The 23,870-nt window shown below is 45.8% G+C and overlaps 2 protein-coding genes across 9 annotated transcripts; both read right to left on the bottom strand.

Annotated features, from left to right (window-relative positions):
• Positions 1-2: 2 nt before the first annotated feature.
• ACRBP (acrosin binding protein) lies at positions 3-10,884 on the bottom strand. 4 transcript variants are annotated; one of them, XM_023549054.2, is made up of 9 exons: positions 8,304-10,884; positions 8,007-8,101; positions 7,441-7,558; positions 6,200-6,656; positions 5,600-5,732; positions 3,285-3,464; positions 2,997-3,164; positions 1,802-1,885; positions 3-1,285 (listed from the first exon to the last, which is right to left on the bottom strand). In XM_023549054.2, exons 1-9 carry the CDS (start codon positions 8,569-8,571, stop codon positions 1,163-1,165), a joined length of 1,626 nt encoding a protein of 541 aa, XP_023404822.1. In that variant the 5' UTR covers positions 8,572-10,884; the 3' UTR covers positions 3-1,162. The 4 variants fall into 4 exon arrangements, 2 of the variants coding, with proteins under 2 accessions (XP_023404822.1, XP_064140771.1); XR_010321928.1 differs by having other exon boundaries at positions 1,192-1,285; positions 1,641-1,885; XR_010321929.1 differs by having other exon boundaries at positions 1,249-1,285; positions 1,802-2,155.
• A 513-nt stretch (positions 10,885-11,397) lies between these two features.
• On the bottom strand, positions 11,398-23,596 carry ING4 (inhibitor of growth family member 4). 5 transcript variants are annotated; one of them, XM_003410642.4, is made up of 8 exons: positions 23,467-23,594; positions 14,959-15,030; positions 13,041-13,207; positions 12,751-12,865; positions 12,474-12,582; positions 12,068-12,215; positions 11,749-11,810; positions 11,398-11,637 (listed from the first exon to the last, which is right to left on the bottom strand). In XM_003410642.4, the coding sequence occupies exons 1-8, from the start codon at positions 23,501-23,503 to the stop codon at positions 11,598-11,600; spliced, it is 750 nt and encodes a 249-aa protein (XP_003410690.1). In that variant the 5' UTR covers positions 23,504-23,594; the 3' UTR covers positions 11,398-11,597. The 5 variants fall into 5 exon arrangements, with proteins under 5 accessions (XP_003410690.1, XP_023404823.1, XP_010589129.1 ...); XM_023549055.2 differs by having other exon boundaries at positions 12,760-12,865; XM_010590827.3 differs by having other exon boundaries at positions 12,474-12,579; positions 23,467-23,593.
• Between the last annotated feature and the right edge of the window lie 274 nt (positions 23,597-23,870).

Genomic DNA, 23,870 nt, shown 5'->3' with positions numbered 1-23,870 from the left:
TGTGAGCTCTGGGAGGGCAGGCAGCTCCAAGGACAGCCCCTTGTCCCTGTATCCTCTGGCTGAGCACAGGGCTGGCCATGTTGTTGATGCTCAGTAAACGAAATAAGTTGAAGTATTGGGTGGTAGGTGAAAAGGTGTATTGTGGTCAAATGAGTTTGGGATACACTAAACAGGTTTCTTTATTATAGGGCTTCTCAGAGCCTTTAAAATGCTGTTAAAAGGTTGACCATATGTTGATAATTGAACCAGAGTGAAGGGTACATGGGGGTACATTAGACCATTCTAGTTTTGTGCATGTTTGAAAGTTCCCATAATAAGTTTTTAAAAGTGCTGTGAACCTTTAGAAGGGGGGGCAATTGTACAGTTTCCCAAATGTATGTGTGCCCAGAACACACTTTTGGGAAATTCCAAGTTATTAAAGGCCAACACTGGAGTCACACCTCAATGTATGTTGTCAAGGCATAATCATATCAACATTCAGATAATTGGGAAAATTCCTGGATGTCAAGTCGAGGGTTTCCTGGGCTCTAGGCCACAGCTGTTTCCTCCCTCCTGATAAAGTGCAAGTTTTCCACACTTCCCTGGTGTTGATCCCCCTAGACACAATCCCAGTCAGGCTCTGGCCTTTATCCTACAGAGGGACAAGCCAACACTTACATATGAAGATTATGAGGTCCAGGGCTTCAGAAATGGAGACACACATACATACTCTTCATGACCCATGTGATCCCCAAGACCCCAGCTATTGTCTTCCTCAATTGCAACTCCTAATGTCTTAGGTATTCTGCTTCTCGTGCAGATGGCTGCTTGCATGAATACCATTCTCATGAGAGTCTCTTGCCTGCAGATGGATCCATAAACCTGGGGGGCTGGAGGGGCTGATTCCCATGGTTTAGGGTGACAGTGCTACAGATAGGGGTCATAACCAACAGAGGCCACACAGGCTGAAAATAAATGCTTTATGTAAAGACATTCTTTAGAGTAGATGGAGTTCCCGTGATAGGTCTCTCTGGGACTGTTGCCCCAACCCAAGGAAAACATGAGGAAGGGCTAGATAAGAGACCTGTAAGTTAGCCTGGAGACAAACTGACAGACGGGCATTTAGGAGTGATGGAGAATTTGAAAGACTGGGCTTCAGGGTGGGGGCAGGATTGGCCCCAGCTCATCCAGCTTGGCCTAGAGTCAAGGTGCTAAACTCCTGGCTCCAGCGAAGCACAAGATCCTCACTTTTGGCCTGGGTCATCACATTATAAGTTTCGTTCTGCAGACACCTCATACGGGATACCTACAGAGGTATGGAGGGGCGTGTGTGTGTGTTAGAGGCCCCACAAGAACCAGAGGACGCAGGCATAAGTGCAGGGCAGTAGAGGGAAGGAGGAAACTTGGACGTGGGTTTTTAAAAAACTGCAAAAGGCACCAAGTAGCCCAACCCCCTCCTTTCAGAAATGAGGAGGCTGAGGCTCAGTGGGGGAAGTGACTTATCCCAAGTTATCTGCTGAGTAAGAACAGGAGGCAAGACTAAGACAACATCCAGTTCTCAACCCAGCAGAGGGTTCTTCTGGTGGTGCCCTCAGGGCCTCACTTCTTACCTGCAGCATCCCTCCCGGGGCCCCCCTCCTAGTTTGGGTAGGCTTGCTTACTCCAAGATGAGTAGAGGAGAGAGCTCTGGTGGAGGCCTCTGCCCCACAGATGCAGGTGGAGAACTGTTCTCCACTCCTGGCTGCTCTTAGAGGGCTCCAAGTAGAAGAAGCTTGGTGACTGAGAGGCTGGTGGGAGGAGGAGGGGGCAGGCGGGGGCTCACCTTCCGATCTTGGTTTCTCAGCAGACACTGCTGGCTTTTGAAGGCACAGTAGTTTGGGTACTGCACATAGTCTGTGTCACAAATCTAAGGCAGGAGCAAGGGATAGGGAAGTGGGGAGGTGTCAGAAACCTCACAAAACATCAGCCCTCCAGAGAATACCCACAATGGCAGAACCAGGAGTAGGGCTTCCACATCCAGGGTGCTCCCTCCCTGGGCTTCTTCTCTGAAGAACGGGCTTCTTCTCTTCTGCCTCTCCCCTCCCACCCTCAGTCACAGTCAAGTTGCTTGGAAGGACCCAGGAGTCTGGGAGAATGAGAAGTGGCTGTCCTGCTGGTCAGCTTGCTGGGAAAATGACTAAGGAATGGGAAAGGAAAGGGAGGTTAAGGAAGCAGAACATGGGAAGGGGGCCCAATTAGTGGTCCAATATCAGGCTCCTTCTGGTGATGTAAGTGAGGGAGAGGGTAGGAGAATCTCTAATGTATGACCATGGGTGAATCGCTTCCCTCTTTGGCCCTTCCTCTCCTATGTATAAATCCAGGGGGTGGCTGGGATGGTCTCTGAGACCCCTTCCAAATCTAGAAGTCTAGAGAGAAGATCTGGGCACAGACCCCTCAGCTCAGCTACCGACCTGTTTTAAGCTGCCCCTACTTTTCCTTGCCTTGATTTTTCCTGCTAAATCATAGGAGGGAGGAGCTTGGCTCTCAGAAACAATAGGTAGTTGCACAGGGGTGGTAACTTTGAGGAGAGGGGGACCAAGGTTGATTTCATTGAACAGGAATAGCTCGGGAAGAACTGGGTAAGAAGCCTGACTGACGGAGAGCAGGAAGCTCTGGATCACAGGGTTGGGCAGCACCTTATGTATTACCTAGTCATTTATTGCAGAGACTGAGTAACTTTGACCCAGAGTGGGAAGTGACTTGACCAAAGCCACTCACCAACTAACTGGCAGAGCTGGGACCAGAACCTTGATCTCCTGCTTCCAGTTCTCTGCATCCCACCTCTCTGGGTTCCTAGCCCTTTGCCAAATACAATCCTGCTCAATGGGGGTGGGGGACTCATTGCAGTGGAGAGAGGCAGGGGGCATACTGGAGGACTGGTTCTCAGAAACCAGGGTCTGTAGCCTCATTTTAGCTCCTAAGGCTACCTGGAGCAGTAATGGGTGGGGTGGGGCTGGGCTTTGGGTAAAGTCTCTGACCTTGGTGGGGAAATCTCCATCCTGGAAGCTAAGAAACTCAGTCTGCAGCCAGCCAGCAACTCGAGAATCTTCACAGCCCTTTGTGGCAAGTCGGCCACACCAGAAGTCCATGCGGAGCCCGCCGTACAAATCCAGCCCATAAAAGCGACCTGCTTGTTTGGGCCCTGCCTGTAGCATAGAGGACAGGGGAGAGATGCAGGCCCCTGTCCCCCTGCAGGCCTCCCTTCCCACTGCCCCATTCTGCCTGGAGTCTGTGATGTCCCCCACTGAAGGCTGCCTGCTAGGTACCTGGGTGCCAACGGATACGCTCTGGGATGACAGCAAGGGGCTGACAAAAGCTGTTTTGTGGGAACTGTCGCACAGCTGCCGCCGCAGGTTAGCCTCTGAGTGACACTGCTCCAGCTTCAGGGAGCAGAAGTCACAGAGGGCACAGGTAGGTGTGTGTCGCCGTCCAAGATTGTCACAGACCTGGGGTGGAGTGTGAGACAGGCTGAGGCTGAGACTTGGCAGCCTGCGCTATCCCACACCTCAGCCCTCAGTGCTCCTAGCCTGGAGAATGTCTTTGCATAAAGGCTCTTTGGAAAGCTTCTCTAGCTTTTTTCCCTGCTCCCCTCCCCAAGGGTTCCTCAAGGATCTCGCCTCAGCTTACTCTTTCAGCACCCTCTCCTTGGGTGACTTATTCACTTCCAGGTAACCTTCATCTCTCTGCAGGTGACATCCAAATCTTATCACCAGTTCTGATCACTTTCCCAACTCCAAATCCTCATTGCCAAGTGCGTGATAGATGACCTACAATCACCCCTAACTTAGCCTATCTGAAAAGAAATCATACTCTCTCCTTCTCTAACTCTGCTAATAAATGCTAACATTTATAAAGAAGTGACACAGTGCTGGGTACTATGGCTATAAATGCCATTCAGTCCTCATGAAAACCTATAATAGACTCATAGCAATCCTATAGGACTAGTAGAACTGCTCCATAGGGCTTCCAAAGAGCGGCTGGTGTATTCAAACTGCTGACCTTTTGGTTAGCAGTTGAGCTCTTAACCACTGCACCACCAGGGCTCCTATAATTGCACAGGTACTAATAATATCCCCATTTGACTGATGAGGAAGCTGATGCCCAGTGAGGTTAACTTGCTCAAAGCCACATATCTAATATATGGTGGAGCTGGGACATGGAGCCAGGTCCTTCTAATTCCAAAACCCATGGTCTACCCAAGAATCCATGTTTGAAACCTCCATGTTTTTGGAAGACATTTTGAGTAGAGTTACCCATCTCTTAGCTGTACTCTCTCCCCTGATTTAGCTTCCCCAGCACTACCAGGAGGATATTGCTAAGAAGCATCTCCAGTAAAGCCCATCATCCTCCTTCCTCACTGATGTCCACAGCACATCACAGTGTGCAGAGCCTCTCACATCACCCTGTGTACTCCTCATAGCAGCAGAAGCAGCCAGTATGTCCCTGCTCAAAAACTATATTGAATTTTTCTTTCCTACCAAATTAAAAAAAAATGCTTTAGACCGCCATTCAAGATTTTTCACATTATGACCCTGAATGACTCTAGCTCTTTGACTCTATCTCCTGCTGCTCTGTTCCAGGTAAAATGGACTCTTTACTGTTACCTTAACCAAGTCCTAACATCCAATGGGCACTCCATGACCCCTGAACTTCCTACCACTTTTTTTTTTAAATCTCTCTTCAACACCTACCACACTCCCTTTACTACTGTATCCATATTAACCCTCTTAATGGGCTCTAGGTCTCTTAGAGGCAGAAGTAGTGTGCTCATTCTTGGTCCTTCATGAAATCTCCATTCTTTCTTCCCCAGAGCCTTTGCGCATAAGATTTCCTCTACCAGGAACCTTCTACCAGGCCCCCTATTTTGCCTAACTTCTTTTCATCTTCAGGTCTCGGTTTAAATATCAGTTCTTCTAAGAAGTATTCTCTGACCGTCCCAAACCTGGGAGAATTGTTCCCCCATCTGCTCTCTCTGTCCTTTGTACTTATCTCTATCCTAGCATTTATCCCATAACACTATGCTGTCCGTTTCCTCATATGTCTCTCCCACTAGACTCCAAGAGGACAGTGGACTAGATCAATTGTACTCACTGCTAAGATCTTAAACACCTAGTATAGAGTTGATGCCCAACCAATATTTGTTGAAAAATAGATGAATGGATGGCATAGTAGGGCTCAATAAATGTTGGTTAAATTATATAAATTGAAAACTTAAGTTGTATTTTCCTGAGAATAGACTGTCCTTGGTGCTGAAGACACATGAAAATTGGACTCTCTTTACAGGTTCCCTGGAATGGACTCTATAAACTGTTTGGAAATGAGAACTGAATCTAAGGCAATGCCCGGTATTAACAATGGTAAATGGGATCAAGAGGTAACTCAAGGCCTTACAACTCAGAGAGCTGAACAATGAATTCCAGACAAGAATAGATTCTTGACAGGAATTTGAGCCTTCCTCCTTTAAGGTGGGTTGAGAAGATGTCTTTCCAGAGAACTGTATGCTTTCTGTATAACTCCCCATCCCCCACATCCAGAGGAAGCCCAGTAAGCACGTATCCATTAAACACCATGAAGGGCATACCGGCTTCCCGAAACCAAGGATTTCCTCCTCCATGAACTGCCAGGCCTTGGCAGTGGGGGTCGTGATGCAGGAGGTCTCCACAATTGAATAGCACAGCACCAGCATGGCCTCCACGTGAGGTAGCTGCAGGAGGCTAAAAGAAAACAGCACTAGCTGCTGAAAAATGGGCCAGAGGGCTGGGGGCAGAAAGCCACATCCACTCTCCTCCCCTCCCCTTAGCATCTGGTCTTAGTCACACACATTGAACATGCCGAATGGGGCCTTAGAGGCTTTTGGACAAATGAGGAACTGAAGTTCAGAAACGGGAAGTGACTTACTCAAGGTCTCAGAGCTAATCAGTGCCAGAGACAAGAAGTTAACCCAGGCCTGATAGCTCCAGGTATAGGGCTCATTCCACTGCATCACACAGAGAGTAAGCATCAAGCACAGTGCTTAAGCCAATGACTGGCACAGAATCAGTGAGGCAGGAAGTTGCTAGGTGTGCCTGAAGCCCAGGCAAGTCTGAGTGGGTCTGGAGGCCCAAGCTGAGAAGTGGGCTGCTTATTCCCAAAGAAGGCAGCAGAAAGGGCAGGGCCAGTGAGGAGTCAGGACATCCTTTACCTGCCATGGTTTGCATTTTTCCAGGAGTCTTCATCATATGCTTCATTCATTTCATCCATTTCCTGGGCTGATCGAATGAGCTCCTGGATGTTCTCTATCATCATAGGAGTAGATTCCACTTCCCTCACCCGGGGAGTGAAGGAGGAAGGATTGGAAGATAAAGATTCAGACTGAAACTTCGACTCTGGGTCTGTCTGCAGTCCAGACACTGTCTCCAGTCCCTCCTCTGTCCCCTGTCCTTCCTCCTGCTTTGCCTCTTCTTGTTCCTCCTCTTGCTCTTCTTGTTCTCGCCCTTCTTCCTGCTTATGCTCTTGCTCCTGCTTGTGCTCCTGTCCTTGCTCCTGCTTGCGATCGGACACCTGCTCCTGACCTCCCAGGGACAAGGAGGACTGTAGCAGCTCCTCCACGTTGTTGTTAAGCCGCTCAGGCCAGGGCTGGAAGGCCTGTCGCTCTGTGGCTAAAGCAGTGTTTGGAAGGGACCAAAAGGAGAAGGGAAAGGGACAGTCTGGCTCATAGCCCTTGATTATCTTTTTTCACAGAGGGACACACACATAAACACATGGGCAAAGGAAACCAGACCAAATCACACTCATAATACTCACAGTCAAATATAAAAAACACAGAAAAGAATAAAAGTCAAATACAAAAAACACAGAAAAGAATAAGAGTACTAAAATAAAAGAATAACACCATGGCAAAATTGTGGTGTCGGTGGTATGTGTCACCTTCCTACCTCCTTCACAATTGACCCTATTCCTTAACACCCACCTCAAATCCCACCTTTTGTCCTGTCATTTAGGAAACAACCAATTTTTTCTAATGGAAAGATGCCATCTTAAAAGTCCCAAAGGACTTCCAAATGCAAGAATATCTTTGGGACTTAGAAAAAATGTATTCTGGGCAAAATTGTAAGAAATGGTGGGAGAGATTCCAGGATACTAAACGGGCTCTCCCTTAAGTAGCTGCTTGCCTGCTCCTCTCCCTCCCACTCTCAACCCCTTTGCTGCCAAGTTGGCTCATAAAAAGTCTATACAAAATAGATCTGCCCCCTAGGGTTTCCAAGGAGCCGCTGGTGGATTTGAACTGCTGACTTCTTGGTTAGCAGCTATAGCTCTTAACCACCATGCCACCAAAGCTCAACCCTCTTAATAGCCTTCTGATTTCCCTATCACTGATACCTTAAACCCTGGCCTCTGGGACTTGTGGAAGGAGTTGCTGGTAGTTGGCCAGGAAGATCTCACCTGTGACAGGTGATGAGATGGGGGAGGTCATTGTGGTGGGTGGGACTTCGGCTGGAGTGTCAATCTCCTTGAGAGTGTTAGGTGAGAGAATGGACACAGGCTGGGAGCACCGGACTCTCTGCAGGGAGGGAAGGAAAGTGGGAATGTCTTTCCCAATGAGCGCATTTCTCCTACTCTCTTTCCCAGCATTTCTCTGAGTTTCTGGGGAGGGATGAAAGGACACGATCCTTGCTAGAAGCCTCTAGACTTAAGAAAGGAACCCCCTGTAAGAGAAAAGTCAGTTTTTCTGGGCCACACATCTGCCTCCACTCTTCTGCATTTGACTTGAGTGAAATCACTGATCTTCTAGAAGAAATGGAAGGTCTTATCTCTTTCCCTCTTCTCATTTCTCTTCCCTACTTTTCTCACAATGACAGGAGTGTTCAGATAGTTTGAATGCCCAAGGTGAGGCTGTAAATGATTGGAAAAATGGCAAGGAGGGAGGACCATAAGGATGGCCATTCTGGAGCTCTTCAATTCCCTCTTTGCCCTGGGACACCAGATCCAATCTTTGCCTTGGGCCTCACCTTGGCATAGTAGACGTGGTTGGAGCAACGGTACTGAGTAAACTGGCAGAAGGACTCAAACCAGGAGGCAAAAGGGAGGTCGGAGCAGACAGCACCTAAGAAAGGGCAGGGAAAGAGAAAGTAAACACGCAAAGAAACCCTCCCAGGAAGGAATTCTGACTCCTTGGTGCTTGGAAAGTTGAGGAGGATATGGGTTCAAGGTAAGGTGTCAGCCATACCCTTCCCTTGTCTCCAGTGAGCACAGGGCTTCTGCCCTGAGCTTTGGGTGAACTCTGGGTGCCTCCATTTCTCCCTTACCATCAGGCACCAAGCCGTGGTTTTCATACTGGTCCAGCTGAATGAGTGTGGGGTTCCGGCAACCGTGAGTTGCACGGAGACGGCAGGTAGTCTCTGCCTTCCATGTTGGGGTCAGCAGTGAGAAGAAGCGTTGATACTCGCTCGGAGACAGAGGGCTGCCTGGAGTGGAGCTTGAAGTCAGATCCTGGGCTGGGGCAGGTGTTGGATTCAGGAGCAGCACTGCAGGGTGGGGGACACACAGATGGACAGACCGAATCCCAAAATCCATTCAGGGCAAAGAACAGACCCAGACTAGCAGCCGGGACCCCTTGTAAAGAAGGAACTGGCGAGTCCTGAAGGGATGATCTCTGCTGACCAGGGAGGAGAGGATTCTAGGGACAGAGGCAAAGTCAGACCCCAGGGGGAAGGATTTGGGGAGGATCTCAGAAGCCAGGGAGCAGACCTAACTTGACTATCAAGAAAAAGCGTTTCGGAAACCGTAAAAGAGGGGCTTTCAGGCAGTACAGGGCTGATCGCGGGGACAAAGAGACCACCAGAGCAGGCGGGAACCTCTCACCCTTCAGGAATGAGAGAAGGAAGCCAGCAGCTAGCTTCCTCATGGCTCCAGACGATCTGCCCGTGTTGCCCAGACCAAAGCAGCCTCCAACGGGCCGAAGCTACCGAGTCGGCGGGTCACGGGCTCGAGCGCGGGGGGAATAAGGTGCGACCCAGACGTCACAAGCGCAGGGGGCGGGGCCGCGGGAAACTGACGCGGGCCCCGAAGTGCCCAATGGGGCGCTGGGGCGTGTGGGTGCTATTGGGCTACGACTCCCACTCAAAATGGTAATGACCGCAAAAGCGATCATTGCTTAGTATTGTGAAATAAAATTGTTTTGCTTTATAAGAACAATTCGTACTACACTAAAGGTTATCTTATTAAATGTTAGAGCCCTATGTTTGTAAAATCATATATTTATGTATAGGTAGGGAACGCTGGTGGCGTAATAGTTAAGTGCTACGGCTGCTAATCAAAGGGTCGGCAGTTCGAGTCCGCCAGGCGCTCCTTGGAAACTCTATGGGGCAGTTCTACTCTGTCCTATAGGGTCGCTTTGAGTCGGCATCGACTCGACGGCACTGGGTTTGGTTTTTGTACGTATAGGTATGTATAGTCTTAAATACCTATAGCTATGCTAGCTATGCCTTGAACTGTAACTTTTTAAAAGTAGCTTGTCCTGTGTCACGTAATTGTATTTAGGTGATCAATTTCACTGAACTTAAAACTCATTCAGATAACAATTGATTAATAAACATGTCCTGTTTCCAAGACTACAGAGGTCTTGTACTCACAGCTTACTGATTTTGTGATGGTCTCAAGGTTTCCATTTCAGCTGTGATGTTTGAGCACATCCTGCCCTAAGAGGTATTCTGACGCAAACGTCAATGAGAAATTTTTTTTCTTCAAAGTCCCTTATAAAATTATATATTGTTTTGTGCCAAGTCAATTATGACTCAATCTGACCCTGTTGGACAGTGTAAAGCTGCCCCATAGGGTTTCTTAGGCTGTAATCTTTAGGGGCTCAGATCCCCAGGTCCTTTCTGCAGAGAAGTGGCTAGTGGGTTCGAACCACAGACCTTTGGTTAGTAGCCAAGCACTTAACCACTGTATATAAGCACTATGAAAATGTTAACTGGACCACTGATTTATTCAGCATGATGTGCTGCCCAATTTGCAAACTGACTGCTAAACCTACATAAAAATAAAAATCCAAACCCTTTCCATTCTGACTCATAGCGATCCTAATAGGACAGAGTAGAACTGCTAATAGGGTTTCCACGCAGCAGCTGGTGGATTTGAACTGCTAACCTTTTGGTTAGCAGCCAAGTTCTCAACCACTGTGCCATCAGGGAGCGAGGGTTTTTTTTTTAACCTACATGGCAACCTACTAAGGGTGTTCTGTTTATTTTTGAATCTTCAGTGGAGTAGGTCCTATGTTGTTCTTTATGTATATTACTTTTAGTTTCCATAGTAATCCTCTGCGGTGGATAGTATCATCATTCCTATTTCACAGATAAGGACAACAGAGCTTGGAGAAGCCATTTGCCCAATGGGTGGTAAGACTTAGATGTAAGTATAGGCAGGGTTCTGGGGCAAGGAGAGATGGAATGTATGAAACAAGGTCAGGGCCTACCTGGGCAGGAACTAGAGATAACACCTCTATGTAATAAATGCACCAAAAGGGGAAGACAAGAGCAGGGTTCGGATCAAGACAGCTCAGGTATAAGGACGGCTCAGTGGTCTAGGCAAGCAGTTTTCAAGTGGGAGGTGAGCAAGACAATCCATTGGGATATGAGAAGAAAATACTTATCTATTTTGTGTTTAAAATAAGACGTCAAGCTAATATTTAATATAGTAGTACATGTATATAGCACAAACATGTATTTACTAGAAATTAAGTGAAAAATGTTTAATGGAGAAAAGGCACACAATTTAAAAAGGTTTGGAGACTCCTGATTTGAGGCACCACCCTCTAGCTTTATCTTTCCCAAGTTGAGAAGCTGTGAGTTCTGGTGTAGAGGTACCACTTCTGGATCCACGACTTGTCCTACTGCTGGTAGGTCATCTTCCTACCTCTTACCCATCCCAGAGGATGCAAAAAGAATGCTTAGTACATGATACTAAAATAGTGTGTGTATAATAAACACAGCAGGCCAACATGTATAGCTTTTATTCACCTACCCAAATTCCTTTACACGTGTTATCTGCATACCACCTGCCCTCCCCCATTCACAAGGCCAGGATGAATCCCCTTGGCATGGAGGAAGGGGTGTCTTTCGAATACGGCCAGAGCCCAGATGATCTGGGGAGTCTGCATCATGGAAAAAGCAGGAGAATGGAGAAGAAAGTTTATCACACCATAGCCCCTCATGGTGGGGGGAAGAAGCTAGAGGGCTGGTGGAATGCCCACATGCTACTGCTCTAGTCCTTAAATACAAAGCAAGGGGAATAAAGAGGACCACCCCTCTGAAATACAGCACCAACCTCGGCATGGAGGCAAAAGGACAGTGGGCAAGACCACTTTCCTCTGAAGGGGAAGAGTTGAACGAGCACATACCATTAGTGGCTGCAGCACCCCTCCCTACCAGGGTTTGGATGCAGCCTCAGCACCAGGAGTGAGGGGTAGGGGTAGAGAAGGGATGACAATACTGTACCATCCACTTCTCCCTGAACCCCCTGGCCCCAGCACAGGCATTCCTCTCCCCACTAGCCCTGGTCAAGGGACATGGAAGAAACTGTGTTGGAATCCAAGGCCTTATCTATTTCTTCTTCCGTTCTTGGGAGCAGCGTGGGCAAAACCTAGAGAGGAACATAAAAGAGATGGGGAGGGAGAATGTGAGTGAAAGGGAGAATGTTCTCCACCACTCAGCTTAGGGGCAGGCCAGTTCCTACCACAACACTCTCACTCACCATTTCCCCCGAGGCTTGGTTGTCAGTCCCACACAGGCAAAGTGGAACCACTCAATAGAACACTGGAAAAGGAAGAAGTGTAGGTCAAGGGGCCAGGGAAGGGCAGAGGAAGGAAAGGAGACCCCTATACAGATTCCTCGGGAGTATGCCTTTATTCTATCCCTGCAGAGAATTCTTGGAGGTCCTAAGGGCAACCAGTGCCAACCACCTGCTGTCTACCATGAAGTCCCACTGTTCAGCCATGCTTTATCCCCCTCTTGTACCCACACCTTTACATCCCCTTCAGAGTGCCCCCTTCCTGAGGCAAACTGGTTCTTACATCAGGGTTGTCACAACCAATCATTTCTCCATAGGAAACCTGGTGACAAAGGCAGTAGGTGGGTTCATTGGGATCCACAGGCATATCCAACACATCAGAGGGGTGGACACTGCCAAAGGTCACTGAGGGCATCCCATACTCAGGACTTCTGCAGGCCAAGAGGAAGAGAAAGTGTCATCTGCAGGAAGGAGAGATATAACCTGAGACTCTCAGAGATGGTAGGAGATCCTGGTGGACAAGTGATTATGGTTTCTCCTCTCTATCCAGCAGGTACCAAACTAATGAGTGAGAAGTGTTATTGACACAGAAGACAGGCAAAAGTGACCAGGAGTAGTGTGGGGTGGGAGTGGGGTTAGACAGGAGAGAAGAGTATGTCATCTGGCAAAGTGGTTCCCGATGCACTCACGTGCGCACAAGCTTTAACTTCTTCTGGGCAGCCTTGGGGGCTTCTTCATCTGAGTTTTTCCCTTTGGAACGAGCACGGGCAGCTTTTTTCTCCTTTTGAGTCCGACCTTCTAGGGAAGAGGGGGAAAGCCAGAAGGCAGGGAAACAGAAAGATGGGTTAAGTCCTCTTTGTTTCCCCATTTCCAACCTGGTGCCTCACCCTGATAGGTGAAGAGCCTGCTGCTTCTCCCTGAGAATCCTCACCCCACCTCTCGGAGTCCCGCCCTCCTGCTCCTCACTCTTTTTGCCTTTGCTGGAGGAGCTGTCATAGTCACTTGACTCAATCTGTTTCTCCTTCAGATCAGCTTCAAAACGGGCCAGGTCTGTGTCTAGCCGCCGTATGTGTTTGTCCACCTGGGTGGGAAGGAAGGAGAAGGGAGGGTACATGGCTGGATCCAGTAAATTCAACAGACTAAAACAGACTCACGGATCTCCCAGACCCGAAACAGATCCCCAGACAGCTGAAGGAGAGGTCTAGGACGCTGAGGATTAGATGGGAGGTAGGTGGGAGCCATGAACAGGGCCATACCATCTCATAGGTCTGCATGGCAAGCTGCACCTTGTCGTCACCAAATTCCTTGCACTTGCCATAGGCTTCCTGGATCTGTTTGAGAAGGGCCAATTTTTCCTCGGAGCTCAGGCTGCGGGCGCTACTCATATACTCAGTGGCCAACTTGTCAATTTCAGCCTTCAGGTCTACAACAGAGACAGAGGCCTGGTCACAATGACCCCTGAGTGGCTAGGTGAAACATACTTCTTCCTCTTGTTCCTCGGGCCTTTTCCATTCGCCATCATAACCTTCGAACTAAAATGTACTGAATGTTCATAGGTTCATAGGTATTGTGCCTGCCATGTACTCAAGTAATGCAACATACTGACAACATTTGTTTCAAAGGTGCCTTCAAGGTGCTGAAAACACTGCTATTATACTTGAAACTTAAATGATTAAAACACAACGAGGGATTCTTTGCACACTGCACTGATACGTAGATTATTCCTGTTGATGTCTGAAGACGTTCCTTTGCAGGGCTTGCTGTTGCTTCAACCCTGAATTCTGTCTCAAAAGCTGCCTGGTTTCTCTTCTCCAAAACACTCCACAGCATCTCTGACTACTGCAAACCAGGCGGGGTTATCTGCTGTTGCTGGCTTCCAGGTCTCTACATCTATAACTCATCATTTAAACTTAAGCCCTAGTTCACCCATATGACAGTTCTGCCTACCTTATCGCCCACCCTGGTTTGCTGATCATTTGCAACTTGCTTACATTTCCCATCACCTTTTTTTTTTTTGTTTACTCATCTGACATACTGCTGCAAACATTTCAGTACTGGAAGACTGGTGATATTCCAGAACTCTGAGACTGTAGATGTGTTCTGCCTAATATTTGCTATGGTTCATAAACAATGCTGACGAAAGGAGACATAAGTCTGGCTGTGGCACAGCGCAGCAACAGATTAACAGGGAGGACTTGCAGACACATGACGTTCATGCCCCACTTCATTCCAGGCCTTTGAAGGGCTGAGAAAGCATATAGTTCCATAATCACCAGTAACTGGTCTGCGCACAAACTCAAGAGTTGGAGTTATTTTACAAAGAAAGCAAGCTGGTCCTCAGCATACAGCAGGCAGTTCTCAGAGTCTATGTCCAGAATCTTACGTGATGTTCACCTCTTCCTGAGTAAACTTGCCTAGAATAATGTGAGTCACCAGTTTCAGGTATCCTAACACCAACTTGTTACATCCTTCAACATGACTACAAAAGGATGGAAGATAAAGCCTTCAGTCTTTGGGGGAATGGCTCTGACAGGTTTCTTCAACCCTGAGGAGACCAGCATCATCCTGTTGTAGCCTCAGGCTATAAGTGAATGCCTCAGTGCAGCCAAACATGCTCAACGATTTCTAGAGTCCAGGTTCACAGATGGTAGCTAATGCTTTTGTGAGGCTGAAGAATACTGTAGAGATCCTGATATGAACTGCTGTTTTCCTTTCTTCTTTCTTGCTTTCTGTTCAGAATTTGTCATACAGCAAAAATCCCGTCTATCAACATGAGTTGCAGATTAAAACCACACTGAAAATTCTGTGATATTATTAATATTGTAATATTAACAACACAGTGAAGTAGAAAGATTTTAGTCTTCCTATAATTATATTGAGTATAGACAGCCGTAATGATTCCAGAGTTGACTTAGGCTTTTTAGATTCTTCTTGAGGATGGTATAAAGAACAAAGTATTGGCTCTTGAGGCACTGTCTCAATACTCCATTTGTTATGAAAAAGCTGATAAAGAAATGAGGATCACCCTTACCTCCATTTAAGAATTGCAAAGGAGTAAAAAAGAGAGAGAAGCCACAGTTCTCCAGATCATATTAGATAATATATAAAACCAAGTAGAAAAATAAATGATCATGCACATTCATTATTCACATGGACTCCTTACTCTGCACGTACCCTCTGTTCTTTGGTCTAGGTCCCTCATGAGCTGAAAGTTTCTCTGCAACTCAAAGGGGAGGTTTTCGATACCTAAGGGGAAGAGGAGAAACTGAGAATTACTGGATTTTACAGGCCTTGTACCTCTTTTTTTAAAGGGCAGTTCCAAAGCAGGGTCCAAACATCCTCCGATTTCCCTCCTTTGAACCTTTAGATTGATCTGCGATATCATTCATATTTCCTTTCTCAGAGAAAGTCGTGTCCATCTCTCTCCACAACTAACCTCTTCATCTCTGCACAGCTGTCCCATTCTTACTTTACAAACCAGCCCTTCCCTTTTCTTTATTTCCAATCTCTGCCTCCAAGCTCCTTGCCCTCAACTTAGAAATACCCTCCTGGTATCCACTACTTCCTATCACACACACAATCTACTCTCTACAAAGTAGCCAGCATGGTCTTTTAAAAAATGCATATCTGATCGGGTCACTCTCTTACTTATAACCCTCTAATAACTTCCTATTGCTCTTGGATGCTATACACTTTCTGGCCCTTGTTTAGCTCACATTTCTTTAAGTCTTGCCAGCCCCACTGTGCGTTCTCTCTGCTCTAACCATACTGGTCTTCTCTGAATGCCTCAAACTTGCCAGTGCTCTTCCTGCCACTTGGCTCTTGACATGCTGTTCTCTCTACCTGGAATGCACCGCCTGGTCTTCCTCACCCCATCCTCACCATACCTCTTAGCTTACTGAATTCTTGCTTATCTTCCAAAGTTAAGCTCAAACATGACTTCCCCAAGACTCCGACAAGTGCCCTGGATATATGCTGTCATATACTCTATTTTCTATCCTTTCAAGTACTTTAAAAAAAAAAACAAACAAACCAGTTGCCGTCAAGTCGATTCCGACTCATAGCAACCCTACAGGACAGAGTAGAACTGCCCCCGTAGGGTTTCAAGTACTTACCTAACGGTAATTAAATAATTAGTTATGTAATTAGTTACTTAATATCCATCTTCCCAGACATCCAGAAGACTGGAGCATGTCTCTCTTGTACTCTGTTATTTCCCTAGTGTTTAGCATTATGACTTGGATACAGAAGATACTCAATAAATACTTGAATAAATGCATAAATACTTAAGTCTACCCCTTGCAAGGACAATGTCTTCCCATGACTCCACTTCAAACTTTTAAAATGCTTCCACTTCCTTAACCAACAACCTCAGGTCTGCCACCACCAGTTTACTGACACTACTTTAAGTCACCAATGACTTATCAAATGGTCTTTTATTAGTCCTATCCTAAAAAATACCTCTGCAGCAGCTGACACCAACTTCTCTCCTTCGAGTAACTTTCTTCCTCTTAGGGTTCCAAATCTTGTCATATACCTTCTGGTAATTCCAACACTGATATCTCCTTAGCCTGTCCCTTAAATGGTAATGTTTTCTTGAGATAACACTTTAATCCTCTGATTTTCTCACTTTACTTGTTTCCCCTGAATGATCTCATTCACTCTCATAGATACAATATATTATCTACCTCACTTCCCAAGCAGGAATTCTAGAAGTTACCTTAGACTCTTTGCTCACCCTTAACTACTCAGTCACCCCATCGATCCAGTTATTTTAAATCCTAAATACTCTGTCACTCCCTGAGATCAGGTTCCTATCTCTGGCCTGGGTTGTTATCACTGATTGATCTCCCTGTTACTAATGTTATCACCCTTCAATTTACCATATATCAGTTATTTTCTTTCATAAAACACCCTACTTTAAAAATCGGTTGGTCCCCAGCTAACAGGCATACAAGGAAATGCTGGCGATCATTAGCCATTAACCCAGTGCCGTCGAGTCAATTCCGACTCATAGTGATCCTATAGGACAGAAGAGAACTGTGCCACAGAGTTTCCAAGGAGCACCTGGCGGATTCGAAGTGCCGACCCTTTGGTTAGCAGCCGTAGCACTTAACCACTACGCCATCAGGGATTCCCATTAGCCATTAGAGGAATGCAAATCAAAACTACGCTGAGATATCACCTTACCCTGACAATACCCTCTCCCTAATAAAAAACAAATGTTGGAGAGATTGTAGGGAGACTGGAACTCTTATGCACTGCTGCAAGTAATGTAAAATGGTACAACCACTTTGGAAAACGATACGGCACTTCCTTAAAAAGCTGGAAATAGAAATACCATACAACCCAGCAATCCCACTCCTAGGAATATACCCTAGAGAATAAGAGCTGTCACATGAATAGACATATGCACACTCACGTTCACTGCAGCACTGTTCACAACAGCAAAAAGATGGAAACAAGCTAGGTGCCCATCAACAGACAACAAGACAAACGAATTATGGTATATTCACACAATGGAATACTACGAAACGATAAAGAACAATGATGAATCTGCAAAAAATCTCACAACATGAATGAATCTGGAAGGCATTATGCTGGGTAAAATTAGTCAGTCACAAATGGACAAATATCGTATGAGACCGTGGTTGTAAGAACTCAAGAAAAAACTAAATATAAAATCTAAAACGATACAGATCATGGAAGAAAAAATAGGGACAATGCTAGAAGCCCTAATACATGGCATAAATAGTATACAAAATGTGACTCACGATGCACAAACACCAGAAGAGAAACTAGGTAACTGGGAGCTCCTAAAACTCAAATACCTATGCTCATCCAAAAATTTCACCAAAAGAGTAAAAAGATTACCTACAGACTGAGAAAAAGTTTTTAGCTATGACATTTCCGATCAGCGTCTGATCTCTAAAATCTACATGATACTGCAAAAACTCAACATCAAAAAGACAAATAACCCAATTAAAAAATGGGCAAAGGACATGAACAGGGACTTCACTAAAGATGACATTCAGGGAGCTAACAGATACATGAGGAAATGCTCACGATCATTAGCCGTTAGAGAAATGCAAACCAAAACTACAATGAGATTCCAACTCACCCCAACAAGGCTGGCATTAATCCAAATACAAAATAATAAATGTTGGAGAGGTTGTGGAGAGACTGGAACACTTATACACTGCTGGTGGGAATGTAAAAACGGTACAAACACTTTGGAAATTGATTTGGCGCTTCTTTAAAAAGCTAGAAATAGAAGAAGCATATGATCTAGCAATCCCACTGCCTGGAATATATCCTTGAGAAATAAGAGCCTTTACATGAACAGATACATGCACACCCATGTTTATTGCAGCACTGTTTACAATAGCAAAAAGATGGAAGCAAGCAAGCAAGGTGCCCATCAACAGATGAATGGATAAATAAATTATGGTATATTCACACAATGGAATACTACGCGTCAATAAAGAACAACGATGAATCCGTGAAACATTTCATAACATGGAGGAATCTGGAAGGCATTATGCTGAGTGAAATTAGTCAGCTGCAAAATGACAAATATTGTATGAAACCACTATTAGGAGAAATCAAGAAAGAAGAATATTCTTGGATGGTTATGAGAGTGGGGGGGAGGGAAAGGGGTATTCGCTAGTTAGATAGTACACAAGAACTATTTTAGGTGAAGGGAGAGACAACACAAACTCAGGAGAGGTCAGCACAACTGGAGTAAACCAAAAGCAAAGAAGCTTCCTGAATAAACCGAACGCTTCTAAGGCCAGCACAGCAGGGGCCGGGGTCTGGGGACCATGGTTTCGGGGGACATCTAGGTCAATTGGCACAATAAAACCTATTAAGAAAACATTCTGCATCTCACTTGGGAGAGTGGCATCTGGGGTCTTAAACGGTAGCAAGTAGCCATCTAAGATGCGTCAATTGGTCTGAACCCACCTGGGGCAAAGAATAATGAAGAACACCAAAGACACAACGTAATTATGAGCCCAAGGGACAGAAAGGGCCACATACACCAAAGACTACATCAGCCTAAGACCAGAAGAACTAGGTGGTGCCCAGCTACAACTGATTACTGTCCTGACAGGGAAAACAACAGAGAGCCCCTGAGGGAGCAGAAGAACAGTGGGATGCAGATCCCAAATTCTCATAAAAAGATCAGACTTAATGGTCTGACTGAGACTAGAAGGACCCCAGAGGTCATGGTCCCCAATCTTCTGTTAGCCCAAGACTGGAATCATTCCCAAAGCCAGCTCTGCAGACAGGAATTGGACCGGAATATTTATAGGATAGAAAATCATACTGGTGAGGAGTATACTTCTTGGACCAAGTAGACACATGAGACTATGTGGGCAGCTCCTGTCTGCAGGGGAGATGAGAAGGCAGAGGGGGACAGAAGCTGGCTGAATGAACATGGAAATGCAGGGTGGAGAGAAGGAGTGTGCTGTCTCATAAGGGGGAGAGCAACTAGGAGTATATACCAAGGTGTATATAAATTTTTGTATGAGAGAGTGACTTGATTTATAAACTTTCACTTAAAGAGCAATAAAAATTAAAAAAAAAAAAGCTCAAGAAGAGGTTTAAACACAGAAGAAAACACTCTTTGATGGTTACAAGGGTGGGAAGGGAGGGAGAGGAGAAATTCACTAACTAGATAGTAGACAACAATTATCTTAGGTGAATGGAAAGACAACACATAATACAAGGGAAGTGAGCATAACTGGACTAGACCAAAAGCTAAGAAGTTTCCTGAACACAACCATACACTTCACAGGACAGAGCAGCAGGGGCAGTGTCTGGGGACCATGGTTTCAGGGAACATCTACGTCAACTGGCGTAACAAAGTTTATTAAGAAAATGTTCTGCATTTCACTTAGGTGAGTGGTATCTGGGGTCTTAAAAGCTTGCGAGTGGCCATCTAAGATGCATCAAGTGGTCCCAACCCACCCGGAGCAAACGAGAAGAACACCAAAGACACAAGGAAAATGTTAGCCCAAGAGACAAAAGCTCCACATAAACCAAAGACTCCATCAGCCTGAGACCAAAAGAACTGGACGGTACCCGGCTACCACCAATGACCACCCTGACAGGAAACACAACAGAGAGTCCCTGATGGAACAGGAGGGAACTGTGGTGCAGACTGCAAATTCATGTAAAAAGATCAGACTTGATGGTCTGACTGAGACTAGAGGATCACCAGACGACTTGGCCCCGAGGCTCTCTGTACCCAGAACTAAAGCCATTCCCGAAGCCAACTCTTCAGACAGAGATTAGACTAGACTATAAAACATAAAATAATACTCGTGAAGAGTGAGCTTCTTAGCTCAAGTAAATACACAAGACTAAATGCGCAGTTTCTGGCTGGAGGCAGGATAGGAGCCGGTTGAAAGGACACAAAAAACTTGGGGCGGAAAGCAGGAACATGCCGTCACATTATAGGGACTGCAACTAGGCTGGCATAACAATATGTGTATAAGTTTTTGTATGAGAAATTAACTTGAGCTGTAAACTTTCACATAAAGCACAATTAAAAAAAAAATCTCTTGGTTCCTCACTATTTAAAATGCAAACTTCTCAGGCAGCTAACAGACACACAAGGAAATGCTAGCGATCGTTAGCCATTAGAGAAATGCAAATCAAAATTATACTGAGATATCATCTCACCCTGACAATACTGGTACTAATCCAAAAAAACCCACAAAATAACAAATGTTGGAGAGGTTGTGGGGGGATTGGAACTCTTATGCACTCCTGGTGGGAATGTAAAATGGTATAACCACTTTGGAAAACGACATGGTGCTTACTTAAAAAGCTAGAAATAGAAATACCATACGATTCAGCAATCCCACTCCTAGGAATATACCCTAGACAAATAAGTCCCTTCACAGGAATAGACATACGCACACCCATGTTCGTTGCAGCACTATTCACGATAGCAAAAAGATGGAAACAACCTCAATGCCCATCAACAGATGAATAGGTATACAAATTATGGTACATTACACACACTGGAATACCGTGCAACAATAAAGGACAATGATGAATCTGGAGGGCATTATGCTGAGTGAAATCACTCAGTCACAAAAGGACAAATATTGCATGAGACCACTATTATAAAAACTCAAGACAAGGTTTACACACAGAAGAAAGCATTCTTTGATGGTTACAACAGTAGGGAGGGTGAGGGAGGGGAAGTCACTTATTAGATAGTAGGTGTTACAGATTGAACTGTGTCCCCCTAAAATGTGTGTCAACTTGGCTAGGCCATGATTCCCAGAATTGTGTGACTGTCATCGGATGTGATTTTTCTACGTGTTGTAAGTCCTACTTCTATGATGTTAATGTGGCGGGATTAGACGCAGTTACGTTAATGAGGCAGGGTTCAATCTATAAGATTAGGTTGTGTCTTAAATCAATCTCTTTTTGAATGACAGAAGCAGGCAGAGGGACGTGGGCACCTCATACCACCAAGAAACAACTGGGAGAATGGTGCATCCTTTGGACCTGGAGCCTGCACTGAGAAGTTCCTCGACCGGGAAAGACAAGGACCTTTCCCCAGAGCGGACAGAGAGAGAAAGCTTTCCCCTGGAGCTGGCACTTTGAATTTGGACTTCTAGCCTCCTAGATTGTGAGATAATAAATTTCTCTTTGTTAAAACTATCCACTTGTACTTATGCTACAGCAGCACTAGATAACTAAGACAGTAGACAAGTGTCAATTTCAGTGAAGGGAAGAACAACACACAACATAGGGGAAATCAGCACAACTGGACCAAAGCAAAAGCACAGAAGTTTCCTAGATACATCCAAACACTTTGAGGGACTGTGTAGCTGGGGCTGGGGCCTGGGGACCATAGTCTTGGGTGACATCTAGGTCAACTGGTATAACAAAGAAAATGTTCTACATTCCACTTTGGTGAGTAGAGCCTAGGGTCTTAAAAGCTTGTGAAAAGTCATCTAAGATATATCTATTGGTCCCATCCCCTCTGCAGCAAAGGACAATAAAGAAAACCAAAGACACAAGGGAAATATCAGCCCAAAGGACTAAAAGACCACATGAACCAGAGACTCCACCAGCCTGAGACCAGAAGAACTAAATGATGCCTGGCTACCACCACCGACAGGGATCACAACAGAGAGTCCCAGACAGAGAGGGAAAAAAATGCAGAACAGAATTCAAATTCATGAAAAAAGACCAGACTTACTAGTCTGACAGAGACTGGAAGAACCCCCAAAACGATGGCCCTGGACACTCTGCTAACCTACAACTGAAACCTTTCCTGAAGCCCATTTTTCAGACAAAGATTAGACAGGCCTATAAAACAAAAAATAACACACATGAAGGACATTCTTCTTAGAACAATCAAATATACAAGACCAAATGGGCAACTCCTATCCAAAAGCAAGACGAGAAAGCAGGATGTGACAGAAACTAGACAAGTGCACACAGGGAACCCGGGGTGTAAAAGGGGGAGCGTGTTGTCACATTGTAGGGATTGCAAACAATTTCACAAAACAGTATGTGTACAAATTTTTGAACGAGACGTTAACTTGAGCTGTAAACTTTCACCTAAAGCACAATTAAAGGAAAAAAAAAAAAAAGCAGACTTCTTAGCTTGGCTTAAAAAACCTTGCACAATCCAGCCCCAGCCTCTTTCTCCAGTCTCATTTCCAGTCTTCCATCTTAAAGTCCTATATCAAACATTCTAACCTCACTCTTCCCTGACATTAGCACAAACCTGTCACCATACCTTTGCTGATGCTTCCCCTCAGCCTGGAATTTCTTTTCCCTTTCTGCCAAATAAACGCTCTAACTTCAAGACCCTATTTAAATACAACCTCCTCCGTAAAGCTTTTCCTACCTCCCCAGACAATTACTTTCCCTTTCTCGGGCATTACCAACTGTCCTTTTATTTCTATCATTTCTTTTGTCACACCGTTTTCTAATCATTTGCAGAATCTGTTTTCTACTAGATTGTGAGTTTCTTGAGGGAAGGAGCTGTATCTTATTCATTTCTGTGCCTGCCATTATGTCTGACTCATCTCAATATCTCAATAAATATTTATTGACTCCCGAGCGCACAGGGTGATAGGCTTTGTGAAGCGGTGGGTTATAAAAATGGCATAAACATAACACCAGATTTCCAGATTAATGGGAATTAGACCTTTGCTCCATGAAGAGAGGCGTTCCAGTTCAGCACCTGACAATGGTCACTCATTGCCCCCATCCCTGTGACGAGCCGCTTCTTAAGAGAGAAACTGAGTGGAGCGGCGATCAGGTCTTTGCCGCTGCTCCAAATGGCAGTGGGTGATACAGTGGAAAAACCCATTCTGAACGACTTTAAGGTAGAGCTATTTTTAGTTAGGCTGAAGACCCTGAAGAGTGGGGACAGCAAACATCTCAGCTATATTAGCCTTTCAAAAGAGAGATCTTTCAGCCCCACCGCGCAGCCCCTCCCTCGCCTATACCCAACAGCGAGGCCTCGACCCTTCTGCCCCGCCCCCTCTCTCTCCACACCCTCCAGTGTTTTCTCCCACGGAACCCCTTCACGAGTGTGACCATCTTACCGCCAGGACTTCTAAGCCATAGATCCTCTCATACCCGATCCCCCCACCACTCTATGACCCCTGACCCCCTCCTCCAGCCTGCTCTTACTGTCCAGGTAATGTTCCAAATACATCCCCGCAGCCATCTTGAAGCAAAACAAAGCAACTTCCGATCCACCTCGGAAGTGACTGAAATGCGATAGGCTCTGAGGCGATCCTTGGGTTAGAACCCTTCCGCCCTTAAGAGGAGAACTTCCGCCCTTAAGAGGAGAACTTCCGTCCTTAGTAAGTTGTCCGCCGGGACACATCCGCCCGATTTTGGACCTTTTTTTCTCGTGCGTGGGTAGACCCTACAGTCCGTAATGAGGCAGCTTTAGTCTGCTTCCGCCCTTACTTAGACCCCAGTATGCGACTGAGGCAGGTGTGACGTCACTGGGGGGTCGCCATTTTGAATTCTCTACCAAACTTTTTCCCTCCAAAACGGGAATGTAGGGTGGTGGTGGAAATATTGTT

Source organism: Loxodonta africana, chromosome 4, assembly GCF_030014295.1.
Source record: "Loxodonta africana isolate mLoxAfr1 chromosome 4, mLoxAfr1.hap2, whole genome shotgun sequence".
Lineage (NCBI taxonomy): Eukaryota > Metazoa > Chordata > Mammalia > Proboscidea > Elephantidae > Loxodonta > Loxodonta africana.
This window is presented reverse-complemented; position numbering and strand designations above follow the sequence as displayed.

Coding starts and splice junctions, on each gene's coding strand:
- ACRBP (XM_023549054.2), bottom strand. CDS start 8,571: ATGGATTTTGGGATTCGGTCTGTCCATCTGTGTGTCCCCCACCCTGCA. Junction 8,102..8,303: donor CCACGGCTTGGTGCCTGATG/GTAAGGGAGAAA, acceptor GCCCTTTCTTAG/GTGCTGTCTGCTCCGACCTC. Junction 6,657..7,440: donor CATCTCATCACCTGTCACAG/GTGAGATCTTCC, acceptor ACACTGCTTTAG/CCACAGAGCGACAGGCCTTC.
- ING4 (XM_003410642.4), bottom strand. CDS start 23,503: ATGGCTGCGGGGATGTATTTGGAACATTACCTGGACA. Junction 15,031..23,466: donor TTTGGAACATTACCTGGACA/GTAAGAGCAGGC, acceptor TCTTCCCCTTAG/GTATCGAAAACCTCCCCTTT. Junction 12,583..12,750: donor CTCCAGCAAAGGCAAAAAGA/GTGAGGAGCAGG, acceptor CCTCTTCCCTAG/AAGGTCGGACTCAAAAGGAG.